This window comes from Sus scrofa, chromosome 3 (assembly GCF_054392235.1).
Source record: "Sus scrofa isolate SSC_HxYL_T2T_F1_AM1 chromosome 3, Sscrofa_HxYL_maternal_Yorkshire_Landrace_v2.0, whole genome shotgun sequence".
Classification (NCBI taxonomy): domain Eukaryota; kingdom Metazoa; phylum Chordata; class Mammalia; order Artiodactyla; family Suidae; genus Sus; species Sus scrofa.
Genome location: NC_139385.1, coordinates 47,732,296 through 47,756,321, shown reverse-complemented (window position 1 = coordinate 47,756,321; position 24,026 = coordinate 47,732,296). Strand labels below are relative to the sequence as shown.

Here is a 24,026-nt window from a genome sequence, read left to right as displayed (position 1 = left end):
GGGGCCCAGCTTGTGCAGAGACAGGTGCCCAGCCCTTCTGCAGCTACGGGCCAGCACAGGGCAGTGCCAGCTTCTACAGGTTTGATCTTGATCAGTACACCCTCCAGGGTCCCCAGGGCCTCACAAGGGGGCACTGTAGGCTCTCAGTGCCAGACCAGCAGAGGGGCGGCCAGCAGGGACAGAGATGAAGGCAGCTCAGGGGCACGGCCTGACCAGGGTCTGGAGGGTGGGACAGCCTGAGTCCCCTCCCCACCCCCTGCCTGGACGTACCAGCGGGGATGGTTATTTTATTTGGGCTGGGGAGGGAGTCTGTGGTAACAGCGAGGGCCTCTGAACCCTTCCTGCATCAAGGACCCGCGGGAGGATGGGATGAAGGCGACAATGCACCCTCGGTGCAGGGTTGCTGTTTTGGGGATCTGGAGCCAGAGCCGCACCGGACCCCCGCTTCTGTCCAGCTTCAGGTCATGGGAGGTGAGCAGCCTGCTGAGGGCATGTGAGGCTCCACCCATTACCCAGGCCTGTCTGGGCATAACCCCAGGCTGGGGTTAGCAGGGCCAAGCGGGCCCACCCGTGGTGACAGGGAGGTGGGTGCCACCCTCCACCCCATGCTGCTCGGGCCACAAGCTCTGTGTAGGCCCAGGTCCCTCAGGGCCCCAGGCGAGGGCGTAGAAAAGGGACCTGGTTCAGGTCAGGGCTGAACGTGTGAACCATGCCGTGGAGGCTGGGGAGGCCAGCCTGCCCCGAGCAGCAAAGTGGCTGGAGCAGGGGCCCATGGTTTGGACAAGTGGCTAGGTCCTGCCGGCCCCCAGATCCTGGCCAGGAGTGAGCTGGACACAGTGAGTTTTTGGTAAAACTCTTTTTTTTTTTTTTTTAATGTTAAGCCCACACCCCCAGCCTATCAAAGTTCCCAGGCCAAGGGCTGAATCCCAGCTGCAGCTGCGGCAACGCCAGACCCTTTAACCCACCACAATGGGCGGGGGATGGAACCCACACCTCTGCAGCAACCTGAGCCACTGTGGCTGGATTCTGAACCCCCTAACAATCCACGGGCTCCCAGGGCCCTTCTGCAGCTGCACCCACCGATCAGTGGCACGCCCCCTCTGGCCTCCCCTCCAGAACCACAGCCCCGTGGGCATCCCTTCCCAAGCACCACTCAGGGCAGCCTGGTGCCCCAGTCACGTGCCTGGCCCAGCTGAGGGGAACCCACTTGCCCTCCCAGAGACCCAAATGGGTCTCAATGCTCAGGACTTGCAGATAAGGGTCAGCAAAGACCCCAAGTCTCAGAGCAAGAGAGGCCTCAGGTGCCTGGCCCAACCTCCCACTGGCAGCCGCATTCCCCCCCCAGTTCAAGTCTGGTCAGCAAAAGAGGGGGCGCCCAGGGGGTAAGCCCCAAAGGCTGTGATGTGGCCTCTCTCTCCTTTAGGACTGTGACAGGGTGGTGTGGACAGGGGTTCCAGACAAGGCCTTCTCTGCAAGACAATGCCGCCAGCAGCACTGCCCCAGGGTCCCTGGCCTCTCAGAGAGATGCTGGCACGGGTAGCATCAGCCACGGCCAGACCCAGCCACGCAGCTGCCTCTGCTCTGTCCGGACAGGAAGGGACGTGCAAGGAGGGCCGAGCACCTCCTGGACGATGGCAAGACGCCTCGGACGCGGGCTTCTCCTGGACGAGAGCAGCCCCAGGAGCTTGCACACCCGGGGACCAGCACCCACCTCAGCTGCGTCCCAGGTCTTTGGGGCACAGGGCGAGCCCCGATCATCCAAGCAAAGGAGCACACGCTCAGCCCAACTCAGACTTTACTCACGCTGCCCCCGAGGGAGGGGACCACAGAGATAGCAAGATGGCCCCAGGCCCCTGGGGATCCTGGAACAAGAGGCCTCTTGGGGAAGGACCACCCCCGCTGGGAGCTGCAGGGCCAGTACGCACACGCGGGTTGGCCCAAGGCCACAGGCAGCCGTCACCAGCACCCTGGGCTCTGTCCGTGTTGCCAGCGGGGGCCGGGGTGCTGAGCTTGGCCGAGGCCCAGGTTACGACCCGCTACTTCCTGCTGGCTCTCGTCTGCACCACAGCCGGCTCAGAGAGGGCCTGCTGCTGAAGCTGCCCGAGCAGCTCCTCCACGAAGATCTTGAACAGAGGAATGGGGTCCTGCGGGGAGACGGGGTCCCAGTGAGACGCTCGGAGGAGGAGGGACTCCAGCTGTGGGATGAAGGCGACAATGCACCCTCGGTGCAGGGTTGCTGTTTTGGGGATCTGGAGCCAGAGCCGCACCGGACCCCCGCCTCTGTCCGGCTTCAGGTCATGGGAGGTGAGCAGCCTGGGAGGGCATGTGAGGCTCCACCCATTACCCAGGCCTGTCTGGGCATAACCCCAGGACACCGAGAGGTCCAGGCCCCTCAGGCTTGGCAGCTGAGTCAGGGAAGGCTACGTGCCACCCCCCGACCCCCAGTCAGAGAGAGAGGGGCCGCCCTCCCTTGGGGGAGCAGGGATCAGGCGCCTACCCCCGGCTTCCCTGCCTTGGGGCCCAGTGGTTGCAGATAAACTGGGCAGGGGGAAGGGGGTAGCAGCTGCTGTGGGCTCCCTGTCCTGGCAGCTCCCACGCACACCAGACTCTTCCAGGGGACAAGCCAGAAAAAGCCTGCACTCGGTACCCGGCAGACCCTGGGGAGTGCCAGGCAGCCATGTAAACCAGTGGGGCCAAGCATCCAGGTCTTGTCTGTCTGTCTGTCCCTGAGGCTGGCAGAGGGGGCAGGAGGGTGCCAGGACCGGACTGGAGGGTGCAGGCGGCACGGAGCCTGCCTGGGGCCCCATTCACGTTCCCTCTCCCCCCCGCCCTCCCCCCGGGGCTGGCACTCGGCAGCTCGTGCTCCCACACACACACCTTCTCCTCCAGGAGCCTCTGCTTCTCCACGGCCTCGTCCAACGTCAGGCCAACCCACTCGGCCTCTGCCTCGGGGATGACGAACGCCTGGGCGGGCAGAGACCAGGGTCGATGAGGCCGGGGCAGCCGGCCAGGGGCCCGTGAGAGGCAGGAGGTACAGGCTTACTCCTTACCTTGTACCTGTCGTAGATGGCCGCCCTCCTGGCGGGGTCGTCCGGGTGCAGCTGGGGGTCCTGTCGGGCAAGCCGCAGCAGCATCCCCCGCTTCAGGTCCATCCCGAACTTGGAGCACAGGTCCTCCTTGGGGGTCTGGCAGGAGGCTCCACATGGGACCCGGTGCTTCAGGCAGGGTCCCGCCCCCCGCCCCCTTCAGCCTCCACGCCAGCTGCTGGCAGCACCCAGGCCAGCCCAGCACCCGGGGGCCAGAACAGAGAAAGGTCTGAGAGCAGAGGAGGTGAAGCGGGGCGGCTGCCGCAGCGACGGACTCCCACTGGGGCTGTGGGGGTCGGGGGGACAGGGTGCCGATGACATCTCAGTGGGGACCCCGCTGTCCTTGCCTTGAGGATGTAGAAGTCGAAGCCGCAGGCCTGGTCGATGAGGTCCAGGGTGCGCATGGTCACGGTCACGGTGAACCGCTTGTCCAGGATCTCACTGTAGAGCTCGCGCTGGAACAGCTGCGGCTTCCACACCTTCCTCACTCTCTTGGAGAGCTGAGGGAGCAAGAGGCTTGGTGACATCGGGCCGGGGAGCTGCACCTGTCAGCCTCCACTCGGGGGCCTGGCTGCCCAGAGGTCCGCTTCTCCCCCGACCCTGCCGAGGTGGCAGGGTCACACACAACCGTAACTGCAGGGTCCACGGGGTTTCACGGTCCAAACCAGAGCCTAAGGGCCCAAAGGCCAAGGAGACATCAAAGACACAAATCCCCACCCCGAGGGCTCGGCAGCTCCTCCAGGTTCCCCATCAGAGGCAGCAAGGCACTGGGGGCATCAGGGGCGGACTGGGGTGATCTGCCCCCCGGGTTAGTCTCTCGACCATTCTAAAGGGGGCAGGGCAGTGCCAGCCTTGCCGGTGTCAGGATAGGTGGGGGTGAGGGTGAAGCCGACAGGTCTCCTTAGGCCTCGCCCCCCACCCCCTCTCAAGACTCAGGCCTCCTCCCCATCCTGAAAGGAGCTGTGTCCGCCGGGCCGTAAGCCCTCCTCCCGAGCAGAGTCCCCTTCCTCTCCAGGTACCTCCAGACCCCAGCCGGAGCCGGGCGGCAAGGCCCGGGAGGTACCGCGCCAGCCCGTCCTGCTCGCTCACCTTGTCGTTGTTGACGTATCTGTGACCCAGCACCCAGCCCTCGCCGCCCCACAGCCCCAGCTGGGACTCCGGGGGGTAGTGAACCGGAATGGGCACGTCCTCCACGCGCTCCCGCTGCCAGTTCTTGGGGTTGATCTTGAACTTGGCCCCGTGAGGCCTGTAGTGCACGGGAGTGGGCGTCCGCGCCTCCTCCAGGGAGCGCAGGTAGTGCCGGGGCAGGCGGGAATAGATGCCCTCCCACAGCCGGAGCTGCTTCCACAGGCCGACAGGGACCTTGTGCAAGGGCATCGCGGCGAGGCTGGCGGGAGGCAGGGACCGCGGTCACGCGCGGCGGCCGGACGTGGGACAACACCCTCACCCCGGCCCCGCGCGCAAAGCCGCGTGACTCCCACTGCAAGCCAGGATCAGCCGCGCCAGCCTCCGGAGCCCAGGGCCTCGCCGGAAACGGAAGTCGTGCCGCGGCACCCTGCTCTCCAACCGCCGCTGATTGGCTGCAAGCCAGTCCGTCTACCCAGCTCGTCCCGCCCCCTCTTTGGTCCTTAGGGACCGTGGAAAACTTCCTGCAGAGATGGTGGCAGCCCCAGGGATCGTCGGCAAGTGTGGGGCCGGCAAGAATGGGCCCGTTTCCAGAGGCTTGGCCACCTTCCCTCCTCCCAGAACGAGCGCAGAAAGCAATGCAAAGACTCTTTTTACCTTGAAACATCAGTGTAGAATATTAAATTCATCAATCACAGTGAAATCAGAGCTACAGAAAAATGTCTTCAATGTCTGAAAAAATCCCCCCCCGAAATACCTTATATAAATATTTCCCCATTACAAGCCTGGAGAATGCTACGGTGGCCAAGTGCTGGGTAACTGCGGGTGTGGGAAGCCTCCCGGGAGGCCATATCCTGGATGGGACTCGGAAGGCAAGATGCCAGGTCCAGAGGTGAGAGGGCTGCGGGCCCCCACCCACCCTGGGCTCAGCACCCTCACACTGACAGTGGCCCCCCGCAGCCTACCTTAGGGAGGGCCTCCTGGGGTGGTCAGCAGCCCTTACCCTGCTTTCACCACGAGAGAGGTTAGGCCAGGTCCCCAGGAGCCCCCTCTGCAGACACGTGTTTGAGCGAGGTCAGGGTGGCCGCCGTCCCCTTCTCTTCTCAAGGAGATGCTCACTAGACAAGGGCCCAGGAACCCAGAGGGCAGTGGGGTAGAGTTGGGACAAGGTGTGCCCTGGGAGCCCAGCACTCCCAGAGCATCTTGGAGCCTCCTCTCCACGAAGGCCTCCCAGTTTTGGAGCCAACGTGAAGGGGTAGGGGTGGCCAGCCAGCCAGAAGCCAGCCTTCCCCATGCCCTCGTGGCAGCTAGCCCTTAGGCCACCCAGTGCCATCAGCTCCCTTGGCACGATCGCCCCTTCCCGTGGCAAATGCATCAGCAGGGGGCATCCTGCTGGGGCACAAGGGGTCAAGGAGCCACGCGGCGGCACAGCTACCAGCCTAAGTGCCAGAGCACAGCCTCACACAGGAACAGGGCGACACAGCCATCTTACTCTACGTTTCCCTCCAACCATCTCCAGGCCAGCAGACCACAGGGGCTTCCCCACTTGGTACCTGTGGTCTCCAGGCAGCCAGGGCCAGGCCTCAGGAGCCACTGCAGACACCCGCTGGGCCCTGCAGAGGGACCGGGTAGCTGGCAGCCAGTAGGCATAAGGGAGCTGGGGGTGTGGCCTTGCCTCCGGAGGAGGAGGAAGTGAGAGCACAGCAGTGCAATTTTATTCGGCTGGAAATCCATCTGGACAGGGTACCTCTCCCCTGGTCCTGCCCCTGGCCGGAGAAATCATCAAAGCCGCAGGTGTCCCCAAGCGGGCCACGTCATGTCACTGTGTACAGCTCTTCCTGGCGGTTCCTGCAGATATCATAGTGGCAGGTGAGCTTCTGGGAGCAGGCCCAGGGCTCGGTGTGTTGGTCCCTTGGTGGCAGCAGGAACGCAGCGCTGCCAGCCAGCAGCATGTGCCAGATGCTGTGGGTGTAGTAATAGTTGTCGCTGGTCATCATGGCGGTGTAGATGGCAATGGCCACAGAGGCCATGGCGATGCCAGGCAGGAGGTAGAAGACCCAGCGCTGCCAGGAGGGCGGGTAGCAGCGGCGTCGGCGCCCGCAGCGGTACACCTGGAGGAAAGCACTTGCGTGTCGGCGCAGGGGCTGCAACCAGGGCTGCCAAGGGCTCGCCCAGGTCTGGGAGCGTGGGCTGCTTGGTGGGGGTTCAAGCGCACAAAGACCTGAGGGTCCCCAGGCCTCAGGCATGAAACCACAGGGGGCCCTCCGCAGATGCAGAGGGTTCGGGCCCAGGACCCGGACCATGGCCCGAAGGCAGGACCAGGCCCTGTCCTCCTCTATGGATCATGTATCCCGATTGCCAGGGCACGGCGTCTGGGCGGCACCACAGCCCTGCCCCAGCCACTTACCCACATGGTGACCATAACCACGATGGCAAAGAGGCACGGCCCCAGCATGTTCCAGGCGGCCCTGCGGTCCAGCTGCAAGGACATGGCGAAGACCAGGGTGCCCAGGAGAAACAGAACCTGGGTGACACAAAGGGAAGGCCGCAAGGTTGTGGGAGCCAGGCGGACGGCACACGGCTCAGCGGGAGCAGGTGGAGTGGCCCTGCCGCCATCCCACTGCCCCCGTGCCCAGCTGGCAGAGCAGGCGAAGTCTGCCCCTCCCCAAGCCCCCGCATGGCTGGGATCCATCCATCCCCCAAGGCTGTCCACAGGCGAATTTCTGTCTGAGGCACGACCTTGGCAGGCAGGGCACCAGGACACGCGTTTCCATCAGGCTGGCCCAGCTACAGCGGAAATGCCCCCAAAGGGTCCTCGGCCTCAGGGACTCCGACGGCACAGCTGGGGGCTTCTCAGGGAGGCAGGCCCAGGGCTGGAGGCCAGGCCTTCTTTCTTTTCTTTTTTGCTTTTTAGGGTGGCATCCGCAGCATGTGGAAGTTCCCAGGCCAGGGATCACTGGATCCGAGCTGTGTCTATGACCTATACCATAGCTCACGGCAATGCTGGGTCTTTCAACCCACTGAGTGAGGCCAGGGATCGAACCCACATCCTCACGGATACTAGCTGGGTTCATTACCACTGAGCCACAACGGGAACTCCGAAGAGGGTTTTTTGTTTTGACTGCAGTGTGCAGTGGCTTAACGCAGGATCTCGGTCCCCAGACGAGGATTAAAGCTGGGCTGCAACGGTGAAAGCATCGAATCCTAACCACTAGACCACCAGGGAACTCCCCAGGCCTCCTCTGTGAATGGGCCTTGCCTGTCTCACCTTTCCCTTCCTGGCATCCTCCAGGCAGCCAGCACGGTTCCCAGAGGCAGCCTCCACCCATAAGGACTGGTCAAAACCAGAGGCTTCTCAGGGCAGCAGCTGAACCCCCTTTCAGTCTCCCCCTCCACATGCTGTGCACAGGGGGCCGCCGCTCCCCCAGAGCCAGAAGGTCAGGAGGCCACTTACGTATTTCGGGGCTGCCTTCAGTCTCGCCATGCAGAGCACGGTGACCCAGACGGACACCCCAGAGCCCAGGAAGTCACAGTACTGCAGCGTGTCATAGTTGAGGATACACAGCACGGCATCCCCTGGCTGGTCGCAAGCATGGTAGAACTGCAGGGCAGGGCGATGAGTGGCAGGCAGCCCTCCCCCCAAGCCCACCCACCCCGGGGAGCAGGGCAGGGCTACCGTGGAGAAGAACATGGTGTAGGTGTAGACAGCGGCCTCCACCAGGAGGGAGCGGTGCACGGAGACGGCAATGGGAGCCAGGAACATGAGGTTGCTGAGCGTGAGCAAGAGGGCGGCCACCCTCTGCTGGGCCAAGGTCTGTGCTGTGCTGTTGTCTGTGCAGCTCCACCCGCGCCAGCCTGTGGGCCAAGGTGACGCTGCAGGGCTGAGGCTCCACCCCTCGCCCAGGGCCCTGCAGAGAAGCCCCTTCCTCACCCCAGAGCAGGCTGGAACAGGTGCGCATTGGTGTGGGTGGTGGAGGCCAGTGTGGGCAGAGAAAAGGAGGCACGGGTATGGGCAGGTGAGGCCAGGTGTGGGCAGGCCTGAGCAGGTGCAGGCAGGAATGGGACAGGTGTGGGGCTAGTAGGGGCAGCTGTGAAACAGAGGCGGAACAGGTGTGGGGCACATGATGGTGGGTGTAGGCCAATGTGGGCAGGTAAGAGACAGGTATGGGCAGGGAAGGGCAGGTGTGGGCAGGGAAGGGCAGGTATAGGCAGGTAAGGACAGGTGTAGGCAAGTAAGGGCAGGTGTGAGGAGATGAGGGCAGGTGTGAGCAGGTGAGGGCAGGTGTAGGCAGGTAAGGGCAGGTGTGAGCAGGTGAGGGCAGGTGTGAGCAGGTGAGGGCAGGTGTGAGGAGATGAGGGCAGGTGAGGGCAGGTGTGGGCAGGTGAGGGCAGTTGTGAGCAGGTGAGGGCAGGTGAGGGCAGGTGTGGGCAGGTGAGGGCAGGTGAGGGCAGGTAAGGGCAAGCGTGAGCAGGGGAGGCCAAGGTCGGAAGGTAGTACCATCTCTGGGGGCACCTCTTGGTACCCATGTGGGAGCTCGGTACCCATGTGGAAGGCGGCCTTTGCCCCTGTTCTTCGGGGGTGCTTCCGAACCCTGGCAGAGGTGGGCTGGGCTCCCAGAGGAAGGCATGAGTACGGGGAGACACCAGGACTGGACCTCACCTGCTTTGCAGCTGCAGCCCGCATAAAGGTAGCCGTGTCTGCGCAGCAGGAGGCACTGGCCGTAGGGTCCGCAGTCGTCCAGACAGGGCACCAAGTAGAAGCTGGTCTCCACAAGGACCGAGGCCTGCTCACACTCCCTGCGAGGAAGGGGCCACGGGAAGGCTGGCTGCCATGCCCGCCGCCTGCGGGCCAGTCCCCAGCACCGTTCCCACCAGGGTCCTGGACATATGAGCCCAGAACCTGGACGTATGAGCCCTGGGGGCAGCCAGGGGCTCTGGGAGGCCAAGATGGCCAGCTCAAGGACCAGTCTGGGGGGCAGTGTCCCGGCTCCCAGAGCTGCCTGGCAGGGATGGCCAGATGTGGAGGCATCTGGCCCGCATGGCTCACCCGGAATTGAGTCACTCCCAAACTAGGATAATGCGGACAGCCCCGTCCAGGGTCCTGAGGGCAACCCCTTGGCTGCCTGCCCCCAAGCGGACTTACTCAGGACTCTCAGGGCACATGAGCTGCAGGGAGAGATACCAGTTGTCTGTCTCTGGGTAGGGCACGATGAGGTTGGCCTTGCGAGACGAGGCACTCAGAGACAAGGGGTAGCCCTGGAAGAAGGCTGCAGGGGAGGGGGCGGTCAGGGCTGGTGGGAGGGTCCACCAGCTCCCCGGCCCCAACGCACCTGCCTTACCTGTGCTGCAGTTGAGCGAAGTGTTGAAGCCGAGGAAGGGCGAGGCGGCAGTCACGCAGACCCCCACCGAGGTGCGGTTGGCAATCTCGGTCTGGAAGGGAGGCCAGGCCGCATCAGGCTCTGGCCTCTGCGGCTCCCGCGGCCCCTCCAGTCCTGGGACACCCAGCCTTTGACCCCACCTGCGGCCCCACTGGCTCAGGCGCAGCCCTGGGCGGGCCTCCCGTTCCTCAGACGGAGGCTAGTCTGGGGTCGCTTTGCTGCCCAAAAGGCCACCCTGACCCTGTCTCTGTGCCAAAGTCGGCGCAGAAAGGCTGGAGTGGCATCGCTCCCAGTGGGCTGGGCTGGGCCCCAGGCCGAAATCTGAACAGGGCCTCGAGGCGCTGGCAGACAAAGGGAGTTCCCACTGTGGTGCAGTGGAAATGGATCCGACTGGTATCCATGAGGATACTAGTGGGCCGGGGATCTGGCATTGCCATGAGCTGTGGTGTAGGTCGCAGATGCAGCTCAGATCTGGCGGGGCTGTGGCTCTGGTGCAGGCCAGCAGCTGCAGCTCCGATTGGACCCCCAGCCTGGGAACCTCCATGCGCCTCGGGTGCAGCCCTAAAAAGACAAAAAGGAAAGGTACCTTGTTGAGCTGCACGGAGATGGTGAGTGAGCCCCCGCTGTCCATGCCTGTATTGAGATGCAGCCGCACCAGTGAGGGCACATCTGACCACACCGGCACCGAGACCCGGTCCAGGAGCTGGAAGCGCGCAGACACCACGTCCATGTCCTCCCGCAGGACCGGGTAGTTCCTGAGGCAGAAGGGGCCGCCACCTGCCCCCTGGGTCCTGCCCAGATCTTGGCTGCCGGGGCTGGGGGGCAACCGACCGGAGAGGGCGCTGCTGCTCTGGTTCAAGCTGCTCTGCAGAAGGTGCTGGAAATTCAAACTCCATGGCCTGCAGGCTGTCAGGAGACACAGGGCTCAGCTGGAGAAAGGCCTGGGATGCAGGGCAGGGGGCAGAGCCGCCTCCCCACGTGGCCCACCTGTTAGGGCAGCTACAGCATGGAAAGCCACAGACACGTGGGGCCCTGCCAGGCTCTTGGCTGTCACTTGCAGCCACCGGTCCCAGGGCGGTGAAGAAAGCAGCAGGCGACAGGCCTGGGTGCTGTTGCTGCAGGTGAGCACCTTCTGGAAGTTGCCAGGCAGGGTGGCCGAGCCCACGGTGAGGTGCACAGGGCAGCCCAGGCTCCCGTTGGCCGCACAGCCCTGAAGCTCCAGCAGCAGCTCCTGGGTGTACTCAGGGACGAAGACTCTGCAGCCGAACGGATACAGCCCCAGTCGGGCTCCGCAGTGCCAACCGCCCCCGCAGTGTTCGCACTCGCGGTAACCATTGAAGGTGTGCGGCCCCCGCCTCTTGGCGGGACCCAGAAACCCCACCCTCCAACTTCTCGCCCGCACTGCCCCAGAGCTGGAGGCCCGGCCTCCCCCAGGGCCCGCACTCACTTGAGGTAGCTGGGGTGGGAGAGGAGGGTCTGGGCGAGGGGCACGTCGGGCTCCAGGACGGAGACCTCCACCACCCGCACGAGCAGCATGTCAGGCTGGAAGACGTAGGCACAGGTGGGAATGAAGCCCTGGGGGGAGAGCAGGTGCAGGTGGGGGCGGGGCGGGGCAGCCGCACCCAGAACAGAGTCCGTCCGTGCACCGGGGTCCCGCCCCTCGGCCCTGCCGGGAGCCCCCTTACCTTCACCTCAATCTTGTGGGATGACGGGGGCAGGTGGGCGGCCACAAACCAGTCCCCAGGCGCTGGGTGGGAGATGTTCACGGAGGCATTGCTGTGCAGCATCTTGAGCAGGAAGGAAGGCTTCACAGAGGTGCCGTCGGGAAAGCTGGTGCCCAGTGGGTTGATGACCGGAGGGGCGCCGTAGCGGAAGTACCTGGAGGTGGGGAGAGCGGGGCGGACTCAGGCGTGCGCCGCGGGCACCTCGGGCAGGCAGCGGGCAGGCGGGCGGGCACCTACACGGTGATCTCCATGTTAGTGCAGGTCGGGCCGCTGCCCCGGGACACCTGGAGCAGCCAGCGCAGCAGCACCGTGTCCGGGGGCACGCGGAAGTGGAAGAGCCTGGCGCTGCCGTACCAGCTGTAGAACGCCAGCTTCTGTGGGGACTGTGAAAACTGCTCCAGCACCAGCCTGGTGTCTGCAGGAGAAGGCGCTGTCAGCCAGGGCCCAGGCCACCACCCCCCCTTCTGAGGAGCAGACGGAGAAAGGCAGAGGCCCTTCTGCCTGGCACGGCCCTGGAGAGAAAGGGTGAGAGAAGACCCGGGGCCTTGGGATGCCCGGCATGCCAACCCTGAGCTCGGAAAGGCCACTGTCTCCTCCAGGCCCTAGCGAGGGCCCAGGCCTCATGTATCAGCTTCCTGCTCATGTCCAGGCACCTGTGACCGCCCTCGCCATCCTTCTCCAGCCCTGCCAGGGATCTCCGGCTCATAGGCTCAGTCCCCATGGCCATTTCTCTGCCAGCTTTCCCAGATGGCCACATCGCACCTCCAGGCACCCCTTATCAACCAGCCCTAGAGCCTCCAACACCTGTCAGCCCACTGTCTCCAGCCTGAGAAGCAGGCAAGCCCACTCAGAGGGTCCCTCACACTGCCACCCTGGCACCCAGGGCTGAAAAATGGAGGCTGAAGGCACAGGAAGGGGTCAGGGTGGGGTGGGCCCCCACCTGTCCTCACATCTGCCCTGAGCTCCAGGCACTGCCCCCACCCCCCAGGGCTCCCCAGCTCCAGGATCCTTGGTCCTGGCTGAGTCGGCTGGGTGGGTCTAGAGGCTGGCTGCCGGCTCAGGCCAGGCCGATTTGGGACAGAGTCCCTTCTCACCCAGGGAAAAGGAGGGCGGAGACCCTGTGGGGAGGACCCAGGCGGGACGGCTGGCCCTGTGCTCCTGGGGGCACGTGCCCCTGCGGGGTGGCACAGGGACGAGACCAGGACCCACAGCAGACAAACTGCCCACACCCAGCCCCTGCCCCTCTGTGCCCCAAGTCCTGGCAGCAGCTCTCGGGCCCCACCTCTGTGGCTCCCTGGCTCCGCTACCCCCACACTCCAAACGTTTGCCCTTGCAGCCCACTTGGTACTTGGTCAAGCCAGCCTTTGACAGCCGACTCTGAAGGCCTTCCAGGACTCAGCTCCGAGGCTGATCAGGGCCCTCCTGGGAGTGTCCATTAACTGGCACAACTGGAGCACATATCCAGGGCCCATAGCATAGGTACCTGCCCCTTGAGTGGGTGACAGTGCCAACCTGGCGCCTACCCAGACCCTCCCTCTGGGCCTCCCACAGAACAGGTGCCCTGTGGGCTCTCTGTGTCTTGGGGGCGGCCGACCAGGCCTGGGGTCCAGCCACGAGGCGCCAGGGCTACTTGGCAGAAAACACGGCCTTGAGCTCAGTGTGACCATGGCTGTCCCCTCCTCTCTCTGGGTCCCAGCTTCCTCGAGAGTTAGCAGTGGCAGCAGTCAGCACCTCCCTCTGGGTGCCCCTCCGTCCATGGCTAATGGATGCACTTGTGCTTCCTGAACAATGGACTGTGGACACAGCAGGGTGTGGCCTCCATCTGCTCCGAGCAGCAAGCCCAGGGTCCCTTTAGGTGGGCGGGGTGAGTAGGTGAGGGAACCAGGCGAGCCGCTGGCTTTCCTGCCAGCTTCCTGACCTTCCCGTGGAACCTCCTTGAGAAAAGACAGCAGCCCAGCTGCAAAGCCCGTCTGAGCTTTGAGGAGCCCAGTAGGGGCTGGGCAGGGCTAGGTGCCACACAGGACACACTCCAGGCTCTGCAGGTGTCTACTGGCTGCCAGGCCGGGAAGACTAGGAGCCACTGAACAAACTTCCTCTGAGGCGGCTGCACCCACACAGTCCATGGTCACAGAGCCTTGGAGAAATAGCCAGCCTACCGGGCACACAGCTTAGAGATGGGGCTGTGCGAGGGAAGTCACGCTGCAGTGTGCCACCCCTGATCCGAGAGGGGGCCGGGCCTTCTGGGCCCCCACCAGCCCTGGGTACCTGCCACCCAGCTGGTAGCTGTGAAGTCTCAGCAGGTGCACAAGAGATAAGAGAGGTCACTCTAGGACTCAATGGCCCCCCACTCCCAGGGCCAGAGCCCCTCCGGTACCCCACCCCCAGGTCTGCAGCTCCACCTCCCTGCCCCAAGACTTATCTCGGTGAATGTACCAGGCCATCAGCACCCCTAATGCATGCTGAGCCAGATGTGGAAGTCACATTCCTGATATCAGGGAGCACCGGCCACACCACACACACCTGCTCTGTCCATGGCCCCCTCCAAGGACACAGGGTTGGGGGAGGAGAAGGTCCCTGAACCTGTCCTGGGAACCCTAGGGAGGACACCCTGTCCCACACCCTCCAAACCAGGACAGGCACCCGGTGCAGAGACCCTGCCCACCCACAGACCCCAGAAGCCGGGATCACAGAGCTGCCTGCGTCTTCAGCAGGCCTGGGAGCTGAGGGGCTGCCCCAGGTTTTCCATCTCTGTAAACTCCCCACCAGTGACCGCTCACCTAGCCCTCACCCTGGAAAAGGAGAAATTAAGGGTGGAGCTACCCAATGGAACGAGTTCATCAGGGCCCGATCTTGGGGCAACTGCCTTTCATTTCAAGTGGTGCCAAGCTCAGAACCCAGAGGCAGAGCCCTCAAAGAAACAGGAGCCTGGAGGAGCAAGATTTCGGAGAAGGGGGATGGCTGGGCGCCAGCCCCAGGCTGTGGTAGATAAGCTGCCTACTGCCCAGCGAGGGCATCTGGGCCCTCCCAGCCCCGCCAGCCCGGGCCACGTGGCCTCATCGAGTCCAAGGCCACAGGAGTCAGGGGGTTTCCTCAGCATCCTCAGGTGTCCTGCGGAAGCCCAGCGGTGGCGCCTCCTGGTCTAGCCACCTCCTCGGGCCTCCGTGAAAGGGAGTGAAAGTTCCCAAGCAACGCAGAGGTGCCCATTTCTCAGAGCCACTGGGGCCCACCCGGGGCCGCGGATCCGGGAAGCCCAGCCTCCCACAGGCAAGGCCAGCTGTGCAAAGTGGTTGGGGGTCGCTTCGGGAGGGGTGGGGCCATGACACCCTCCTGGGCTGCTTCTCCAGGGTCTAAACAACTTTCTCCGGCCTCTGTCCCTCTCCCCACCAGCGGGAGACCGCGGAATCCCACTGCCCGCCTTTCTTCCTAGGCGCTTGGCTCTCAGCTCTCACACTCCCAGAAGGGACCCCTCAGCCGCTCCACCTCCGCCTCCCAGGGCGCGACGGTCGCGCCCGACCTGAACGCGTTGGCAGGAGGAGGAAGGGAGGGCTGGCTGGCTCCAAGGTGCCCGTGAGGCCGAACCCAGCCCTCGAGACAGATCAGGGGGCGCGAGCGTGCTTTCCACCCGACCGCTCTCACACGCCGAGCCCCACTAGGGGCTGCCCAGCGCCCCCAACCCGGCAAGAGGACCTGGGCCCAACACCCGTGCCAGCTGAGTGCACAGGAGCCCCCAGGTGAGTCACAATGCAGACCCCGCCCCCCGGCCGCCCCACCCCCACCTCCACGCGCCCCTCTGCCCGCGACCCGGGGACGGCGCCCGCGGGTCCGCGCTCGCTCACCGCTTTTCGAGCTGTCGCCGGCGGCGGCAAGCGGGGGCCGAGCGAGCAGTAGCAGCAGAAGCAGCGGCCCGGCCACCGCCAGCGCCGCCGCCGCCGCCACCGCCGCCGCGCGCCCGGCCCGGGTCCCAGCCCGGCCCATGGCTCCGCGCTCGGCCCCGCGCTACCGGGCCCGCGTCCCCGGCCGCGCACCCCCGCCGCCGCCTGGGCAGCCACCGCCGCCCCTGCGGCCGCCGCCGCCGCCTCTGCCCCGGGCTCCCATCGTCCGGGCTGGTCCCAGCCGCCGGCGCCCCGGGCACTTCCGCCTGCGAGGCCCCGCCCCGCCGGGAGCCGGGCCGGAGAGGGGCGCGGGGAGGGCGCGGAGACCACGGTCGGAAGGCCGGGGGGCCGGGGGCCGTGCTGGGACCGGGAGGGCGCGCGAAGAAGATGGGTGGGAGCGAGGTCGCGGGCCGAGGGCGAACGCGGACCCGAGACCGATCGCAGGTGGGGGAGGCGGGGCGGGAGCAGACGAAGGGTGGCGGGACCCTTGGGGGCGGAGGATGGCGCGGGACGCAGGCGGCCGCGGGGGTCTCGGCTCAGAGGGGCCTGTTAGTGGGGCGCGAACTGGGACGCGCAGGAGATTGGAGGCGGCGGCCGAGCGCCCACATCCTTCCTGGATGCGCTGGGTTGACCCCGGGACGAGAGAGCCTGCGGGTCACTGAGCCGTGGGCAGGGCGCCGCGCGAAGTCCAGCCAGCCTGCGCTCCCTCCCGCCTCCCAGCGCGTCACACCGCAAACGCGCTCCAAACGTGCGTGAAAACCGCACTGTCACGGAAAGAGGAAAAAGACTCCGGTTTATACATCTTTCGCACGCTACCACGGTGGCGATTCTCGTTGGACGGGACTCACTCCTCAGCCTTGACGGCGGCGGCAGCAGCGTAGATTCCAACAGATGAGGGAGTTCAGCGTGGAAAGGAAACGATGGGGCCTCCAAGGAAACTCTTGCACAGTCTGGGGGAAGTGAAGGCTTTTCTAAATGTGACGCTGGACACGGGACGCAAGGCCTGAAAATCAAAGTTTCCTGCAGAGCAAAACTCCCATCAAGTCAAAAAGCAAGCCAGCCACGGGAGGACGACCGTGCCACTCACATCCCAAAGGGCCAATCTAAATGCGATTGTAATATAGAGTTCCCACAAACAAGTAAGAAATCCCAACTCTCCCACAGGAAGTGCCCAGAGAACACTGAGAAGGATATGCAAACGAACGGCTCCTTCCTTAGAGAAATGCAAACAAGGAAGCCCGGAGAGGGCTTTTTTCTTGCGCCGAACACCTCTGCAGAGATGAAAAAGTTTGAGCCTGAGGAAAGGGTGGGATTGGGTGGCGGGCTGGGCTGGGTGGAGCCTCACTCCATCTCCTGCTGTGCATTTGTTCCGCCGGGAGCGCTTGCACGCCGGGAGCGCTTGCACGCTGGCGCTCAGGGCGGGGGCATTCGAATCACCGTCCACAGGTGGAGGTTCAAAGGCTGGGACATGATAAACCCGGACGCCCAGGGCTGTGAGAGGACGACTGGGAATGAGCTGGTCAGGGCCTCCCAAGGGGCACTTTTATTTTTTTTTTATTTTTTTAAATTTTTTTGGTCTTTTTGTCATTTCTTGGGCTGCTCCCACGGTACATGGAGGTTCCCAGGCTAGGGGTCCAATCGGAGCTGTAGCCACCGGCCTACGCCAGAGCCACAGCAACGCGGGATCCGAGCTGCGTCTGCAACCTACACCACAGCTCACGGCAACGCCGGATCGTTAACCCACTGAGCGAGGCCAGGGATCGAACCCGCAACCTCATGGTTCCTAGTCGGATTCGTTAACCACTGCGCCACGACAGAAACTCCCCAAGGGGCACTATTAGCCCAAAAAAGGGAAGGGTGGAGTAATGTGTTCAGAAAGCTTCCGTTTTTGCAGGGAAAAAAGATGTTTCGCTTTGAGCAGCAGGCGGAGGCGAGCAGCTCCGGCGGGGCGGGGGAGCGAAGCTGACCTGTGAACCCAAGACCGCCGAAGGCTGGGGGTGGGGGAGGAAGGCCCAGGTGTGAAGCTGTGAAAGAGACCTTTCCTCTGGAGTCTGGGCGGGGCCCTTCTCCCTGCCCCTGGCTGCAGGGGGCTTCCCGGTTCTCAATTTAAAGGGACAGAGACCGATGCTGGATTTTGCTGAGCTGCGATTTTTACTGCACTGTCCTGACCCAGATCCTGCTGGGGACAGCAGCTGTGGTTAGCACGGGGCCTCACGGACTGGTCCATCCGAGACCCATCCCCGCCCCAGGCTGGGCTCTGGGGTCCCCCACCAGCCCTGCTCTCCCCGAAGGGCCCCGCAGTGTGAGGCTCCTGTGCTAATTCCCCAGCAGGCTGGAGGCGAGGCATCCGTGCCCAGCGGGTGGACGAGAGTCTGGAGACCTCTGCTAAGTAACAGAGGGTTAATAAAGGAAAAGACCCACCTCTGGGCCTCAGTCAGCGATGGAAACGGTGGGAAGGGCTGGTGGGAAGGGCCAGCCCGCTGCAGCAGGAGGCCCTGTGCAGAGAGGCTTGTGAATTCTGTATGCGACCTCACAGGACACGGATGCATTCCAACTGGATCAAGTCAGCAACTGCCAAGGATAAAGTGATAAAAATATTGAAAGGAAGCGAGAACATAAGCATAGGAAAGAATTTCTGCACAAGACAGGAACCCTGGGAACATGAAGAAAAAGTTACTAATTTGACTGCATTGTTTACAAGGTTATGTGGTTCTAAAAACTCAGCCATTCTCGAACCTGACTAGGATCCATGAGGATGAGGGTTCGATCCCTGGCTTCACTTGGTGGATTCGTGATCCCACGTTGCTTGTGGCTGTCTGTAGGCCGGCAGCTGTAGCTCCGACTAGACTCCTAGCCTGGGAACTTGCATGTGCCATGGGTGCGGCCCTAAAAAAAGAAGTTGTGACAGGATCAAGGATAGAGGTCACCAGTTAAGTCAAAAGACAAGTGGCAGAAAGCGTGTGCTATGCCTGTGGTGAGAGGTGAATGTTCCCAGACATAGAGGGAAATTTACACGGTGAAAAAAAGATAGCACCGGAGTTCCCGTTGTGGGGCAGTGGAAATGCATCTGACTAGGAACCATGAGGTTGCACGTTCGATCCCTGGCCTCGTTCAGTGGGTTAAGGATCCCGAATTGCCTTGAGCTGTGGTGTAGGTCACAGACATGGCTCGGATCCTGCATTGCTGTGGCTGTGGGGTAGGCCGGCAGCTGTAGTTCGATTTGACCCCCAGCTTCAGAACCTCTCTATGCCTCTACTGCGGCCCGAAAGAGCAAAAAACAAACAAACAAAAAGATAACCCCAAAGCAAAGTAGACACAAATATCCCTGCAATTTAGAGAAGAGGAGGAGGAAAGATCCAAGTGCCCACTAGGGGTCAAACTGTCCCAACAGGAGGGAGAACAAGGCCTCTCAGGATGCTGGCAACAGGCAGCTCCAGCTTTGCTGCCCTGACGATGGGCTGTCCCACCTTTGCAGGTTACTGTGGCAACATTAAAATGTCACAGAAGAGCTCCTGGCGGCTCAGCAGCATCCATACTGTGGGTCACTGCTCTGGCGCAGGTTCAGTTCCTGGCCCCAGAACCTCTGCCTGCTGCAGGCACAGTCAAAGACGATAATAGAAGCAAAGCCCCAAGGACAGGTGGACAGAGGTGTTGGCTGCAGCGCTGTCTTTAATTGTGGCAACCTACAAGGGGGACAGTGAACAGAGAAGGGTCTGTGCTTCCAACGCATTTTCACGCAGGTGTAGTAACACACCTGTAGTGAAACACCGGCACCCCTCTGGCTTCCTAGAATCACACCGATCGGGTTTCGGGACACATCCATTTCCAAACTGGAGCACCCTCCGGCTCTGCGAATGTGGAGCGAGTGGCCGTGGATGGCTGCCCACTCACCCGGAGGGACTGACAGTCCGTGCCTGGCACAGTAAGCATGAGCATGTTTGATTTGGATTAAAATGTCAAAGTTTAGGAGTTCCCGTCGTGGCGCAGTTGTTAACGAATCTGACTAGGAGTCATGAGGTTGCAGGTTCGATCTCCGGCCTCGCTCCATGGGTTAAGGATCTGGCGTTGCCGTGAGTTGTGGTATAGGCCCCAGACGCGGTTAGGATTCTGTGTGGCTGTGGCTGTGGTTTAGGCCAGCAGCTGTAGCTCCGATTCCACCCCGAGCCTGGGAACCTCCATATGCTGCCAGGGCAGCCCTAAAAAGCAGAAAAAAAAAAGTCAACGTTTCACAAAAGCAAAGACGAAACTGTAATTCACGTTTATCCAAATAATCAGAGGGGAGTCTGGCGCCTGTGGGTTTTCGGGGGGGGGGTGCTTCCGAGGTCTCTGGCCCCACCTGGAGCCGCCAGAGGAAGGCACTGTCTGTCCCCTGCCACCACTCCGCCCCGTCTCCGTTCCCGAACCTGCCCGTCTGGCTTCATCCAGGAGGTGAGCACCTCTCAGCCAGGCTGCCACCCTTCCCCCCCCCCACCGCCGCCCAGCGCCAGCCAGCTTCATCCCCCTGGGCCTCCCTCCCAGCAGAAGGCCAGTGCTCAGCCCTGGACAGTGGGAAGTGCTGAGGCCCTCGGACCCCCGCTGCTCTCCCCCCTCCCTGACAGTGTGCCAGGCCCTGTGAGGGCTCCAGGCGGGAAGAACACCCTCAAGGAAGGAGCTGGGTCTCCGCCATGCGGTCTGGGGAGGGAGCACAGTCCGCGTCCTCTTTACCTTGTCGGCATAAACCATACCAGGGGCCTAGACATTCAGGCCCCAGAGGCATCCTTTCCCCAGGAGTTTTGGGAACAGAGAGTTTCTGAATCTTTATTTTACCCAGACGGAAGTTCTTTTTCTTTATTTAATTTTTTTTTTTTTTTTTTTTTTTTTTTTTTTTTGGTTTTTAGGGCCACACCCGTGGCATATGGAGGTTCTCAGGCTAGGGGTCTAAGCAGAGCTGTAGCCTCTGGCCTACACCACAGCCACAGCAACACAGGATCCGAGCCACATTCTGTGACCTACACCACAGCTCGCGGCAACGATGGATCCTAAACCCACGGAGCGAGGCCAGGGAGCGAACCCACAGCCTCATGATTCCTAGTGAGATGCATTAACCACTGAGCCACGAGGGGAACTCCTATCCCCGTTTTATCTGGGGGAATGCTTCCTGTCCTCGGGGTCCAGCATTCACAAACCAGAAGGTAGAGGGCACAGGTGCGGCAGGCTCCTGGCCTACAGTGAGCCTGGGACAAGGTCCAGCTACAAAGGAGGGTGGTGACCAAGGCAAACTCCTGGCCCCTCTCAAGGGGACGTGGCAGAGGATGGTTGCCGGGAGCCGGGCTCAGGCGCAAGGGCTCCTCCCAGCTGGCAGGTGGGGGCAAGTCTACCTGGGAGCCCAGCTCTTAGAAGTCTCTGCCCTGGCCCCCCTGCTGTGTGCTGAGCAGGGCTGAAAAGAGGCCTAGAGAAAAAAAGGGAATTTGGTGAAAGACATTAATTTACACAGTCAAGCAGGTCGATGAACCCTAAGAAGAATCGTATGAAGAAAATCACACCCAGACACGTTAGAATCAACTACTGAAAATCAAACTTAAAGAGAAAATAGGAGTTCCCGTCGTGGCTCAGTGGAAATGAATCTGACTAGCATCTGTGAGGATGCAAGTTCGATCCTTGGCCTCGCTCAGTGGGTTGAAGATCTGGTGTTGCTGGAAGTTGTGGTGTAGATCACAGACACTGCTCGGATCCGGCGTTGCTGCGGCTGTGGTGTAGGCCAACAGCGACAGCGCTGACTGGACCCCCAGCCAGGGAACCTCTATATGCTGCTGGTATGGCCCTAAAATTTAAAAAAAAAAGGAAAAAAGTGAAAACATCGTTTTTATTTTTTTGTCTTTTTAGGGCTGCATCCATGGCATATGGAAGTTCCCGGGTTAGGGGCTGAATCAGAGCTACAGCCGCTGGCCTACATCACAGCCACAGCAATGTGGGATCCTAGCCGCATTTGCGACCTACACCACAGCTCATGGTAATGCCAGGTCCTTAACTCACTCACGGAGGCCAGGGATGGAACCACATCCTCATGGATGCTAGCCAGATTCATTACCACTGAGCCACAACGGGAACTGCTAAAGAGAAAATATTAAAAGTGGCCAGAGAAAAATGACATTCACAAGAAGAACTATTTGAACAACTTATGCCTTCTCAGAAACAATGGAGCTGATACTGGGAGTTGCTGTTGTGGTGCAGGGGAAACAAGTCTGACTGGTGTCCTTCAGGGTGTAGATTCAATCCCTGGCCTCGCTCAGTGGGTCAGGGATCCAGCGTTGCCATGAGCTGCGGTGTTGGTCACGGATGCAGCTTGGGTCTGGCGTTGCTGTGACAGCATTTGTGCATCTCGCAAAAGTGGCAGGGTATTGACTCTGAGTAGCCCGTGAAAGGTTAAGGATGTAATTATAATCCCCACGGGAACCGATAAGCAGAAAAGCATAGGTGTCGCTCAAAAGCCAGTAAATAAATGGCATTTGACAACATGCGTGTAATCCAAAAGAGGTCGGGAAGGGAGGAAAAGAAGAAACATCAAAGGGGGAGACGGAGAGCAAATAGCAAAAGAAGAGCCTTACATCCAACCACGTCAACAGTGACACCAAATATTGGGGCCATCGATGCCAGGGAAAAGGCAGAAAGTGCTAGACTGGGTGGTTCAGCACCTGGTGGTTCAGCAGGGTACGGACCCGGCCTTGGCAATGCTGTGGCGAGAGTTGCAGCTGTGGTGTGGGCGTGATCCCTGCCCCAGGAACTGCCTTGTGCTGCCGATGTGGCCAAATAAATAAATAAAGAGGAGCTACGCTCAGGACTCAGTGAAAACAAATCTGACTAGGATCCATGAGGACTCGGGTTCGATCCCTGGCCTCGCTCACTGGGTTGCCATGAGCTGTGGAGCTCCAATTTTTTTTTTTTTTTTTTTTTTCTTTTTGCTATGTCTTGGGCCGCTCCCGCGGCATATGGAGGTTCCCAGGCTAGGGGTCCAATCGGAGCTGCAGCCACCGGCCTACGCCAGAGCCACAGCAACGCGGGATCCAAGCCGCGTCTGCAACCTACACCACAGCTCACGGCAATGCCGGATCCTTAACCCACTGAGCAAGGGCAGGGACCGAACCCGCAATCTGATGGTTCCCAGTCGGATTCGTTAACCACTGCGCCACGACGGGAACTCCTGGAGCTCCAATTTGACGCCTTGCCTGGGAACCTCCATATGCCACAGATGCAGCCGTTAAAAGCAAAAATAAATTAATTAATTAAAGTAATTTGAGTGATACCGAATATGTTCTCTGGCCAAAATGGAAATGAATTGGAAATCCATAATAATAATTAGGTATCTAGAAATCAGCGCAAATCAGCCTAAGGCTCTCCTGGCTGCTGGCTTGTAGGTGACACAGAAGGGGCAGCCTGGACACCTACTTCCTGTCACACGTGCCAGCAACTTCCTGGTTTACCCAAAGAGGTGCAAGGTTAGACACAGCCTGAGAGCCCGTGGCTCATCCCCTTCTCCCACCCTGCAGGGCAGGGTCTCACCAAGCAGGAATGTTCCAGAAAGCCCCTCATTTCCCACCCACCTCATCCTTGCTCAGGCCAAAGTGTCAGCTAAGGCTTCGGCGACATCGAAGCTGGACTGGGGTAGAATCGGCTCTTAATCTCGTGTCCGTGGCAGTGGCCAGCGTCAGGGCCCCGCTGGCTGTTGGCCGGAGTCGTGGGCTCCTGTCCACAGGGCAGCTGGCTTCTCCTGGAGTGACACCCCAGGGATGAGAGAGGAAGCTCGGCGGGCGGGCAGCAGGCAGGAGAAAGGGGGAAGCAAACCAGTGAATCTGGTCACCCATCCTCAAGGCGACTTCCCAGCAATTCTGCTCTCTTCTCTTTGTCACTGCGTACGGTCCGTGCTCAGGCGAGGGTTGCATGAGCTGCAGATTGAGGGGTTTTCTGTTGTTAACTTGCAAGAGTTCTTTGTAAATTCCTCATTCTAGATCCTCATCAGATATGTGATCTGCAAATATTTCCTCCTGATCAGCAGGTTCTTTTAGCTTTCTTGAGAATCAATCCCATGCTGTTAGTGAGATTCTCACTAGCACTGGAAGTTCCTGGGCGAGGGATCGACCCGCCGCAGCAGTGACAATGCCGGATCCTTAACCTGCTGTGCACAGGAGAACTCCTGACATAAGCCTTGTATGTGCGAAATCCTGAAGAATCCACTAAGAAGCTATTAGAACTAATAAATGAGTTCAGTTAAGTTGCAAGATACAAAACTCCATTGTGTTTTTATTTTTTCACTTTTGGTCTTTTTGCCATTTTCATGGGCCACTCCTGCGGCATATGGAGGTTCCCAGGCTAGGGGTCGAATCGGAGCTGTAGGTGCCGGCCTATGCCACAGCCACAGCAACACCAGATCCGAGCCGCATCTGCGACTACACCACAGCGCATGGCAACGCCGGATCCTTAACCCACGGAGGGAGGCCAGGGATCAACCCTGCAACCTCGTGGTTCCTAGTCAGATTCGTTAACCACTGGAGCCATTACAGGAACTCCTCCATTGTGTTTTTGTATACTTGCAATTCACACCTGAAAATGCAAGATCCTGTTTTGGCTCAGCGGTTGATGAACCCGACTAGCATCCATGAGGACGTGAGTTCGATCCCTAGTCTTGCTCAGCGGGTTAAGGATCTGGCATGGCCATGAGCTGTGGTGTAGGTCTCAGATGTGGCTCGGATCTGGCGTTGCTGTGGCTGTGGTATAGGCAGGCAGCTGTAGCTCCAATTAGACCCCTAGCCTGGGAACCTCCGTAGGCCATGGGTGCAGCCCTAAAAAGACAACACAAAAACGAACCCT

The 24,026-nt window shown here is 61.3% G+C and overlaps 2 protein-coding genes across 17 annotated transcripts; both read right to left on the bottom strand.

The window, feature by feature from the left end:
• Nucleotides 1-1,777: 1,777 nt before the first annotated feature.
• Nucleotides 1,778-4,621, bottom strand: MRPL28 (mitochondrial ribosomal protein L28). 3 transcript variants are annotated; one of them, XM_085018221.1, is made up of 6 exons: nucleotides 4,594-4,621; nucleotides 4,176-4,473; nucleotides 3,434-3,586; nucleotides 3,051-3,185; nucleotides 2,878-2,964; nucleotides 1,778-2,144 (listed from the first exon to the last, which is right to left on the bottom strand). In XM_085018221.1, exons 2-6 carry the CDS (start codon nucleotides 4,461-4,463, stop codon nucleotides 2,037-2,039), a joined length of 771 nt encoding a protein of 256 aa, XP_084874347.1. In that variant the 5' UTR covers nucleotides 4,464-4,473; nucleotides 4,594-4,621; the 3' UTR covers nucleotides 1,778-2,036. The 3 variants fall into 3 exon arrangements, with proteins under 3 accessions (XP_084874347.1, XP_005655184.1, XP_003124744.1); XM_005655127.4 differs by having other exon boundaries at nucleotides 1,778-2,195; nucleotides 4,176-4,621; XM_003124696.5 differs by having other exon boundaries at nucleotides 4,176-4,621.
• Nucleotides 4,622-4,861: 240 nt separating this feature from the next.
• PGAP6 (post-GPI attachment to proteins 6) lies at nucleotides 4,862-23,522 on the bottom strand. 14 transcript variants are annotated; one of them, XR_014841129.1, is made up of 16 exons: nucleotides 22,763-23,522; nucleotides 17,607-17,756; nucleotides 16,034-16,456; nucleotides 11,551-11,728; nucleotides 11,275-11,467; nucleotides 11,037-11,164; nucleotides 10,577-10,845; nucleotides 10,176-10,495; nucleotides 9,551-9,641; nucleotides 9,355-9,478; nucleotides 8,872-9,008; nucleotides 7,888-8,066; nucleotides 7,666-7,812; nucleotides 6,951-7,391; nucleotides 6,619-6,735; nucleotides 4,862-6,322 (listed from the first exon to the last, which is right to left on the bottom strand). XR_014841129.1 is itself a non-coding variant. In XM_085018219.1 (14 exons), exons 1-14 carry the CDS (start codon nucleotides 15,286-15,288, stop codon nucleotides 6,026-6,028), a joined length of 2,424 nt encoding a protein of 807 aa, XP_084874345.1. In that variant the 5' UTR covers nucleotides 15,289-15,422; the 3' UTR covers nucleotides 4,862-6,025. The 14 variants fall into 14 exon arrangements, 12 of the variants coding, with proteins under 12 accessions (XP_084874345.1, XP_084874338.1, XP_084874340.1 ...); XR_014841128.1 differs by lacking the exons at nucleotides 16,034-16,456; nucleotides 17,607-17,756; nucleotides 22,763-23,522 and adding an exon at nucleotides 15,150-15,422; XM_085018219.1 differs by lacking the exons at nucleotides 6,951-7,391; nucleotides 16,034-16,456; nucleotides 17,607-17,756; nucleotides 22,763-23,522 and adding exons at nucleotides 14,794-14,898; nucleotides 15,150-15,422.
• Between the last annotated feature and the right edge of the window lie 504 nt (nucleotides 23,523-24,026).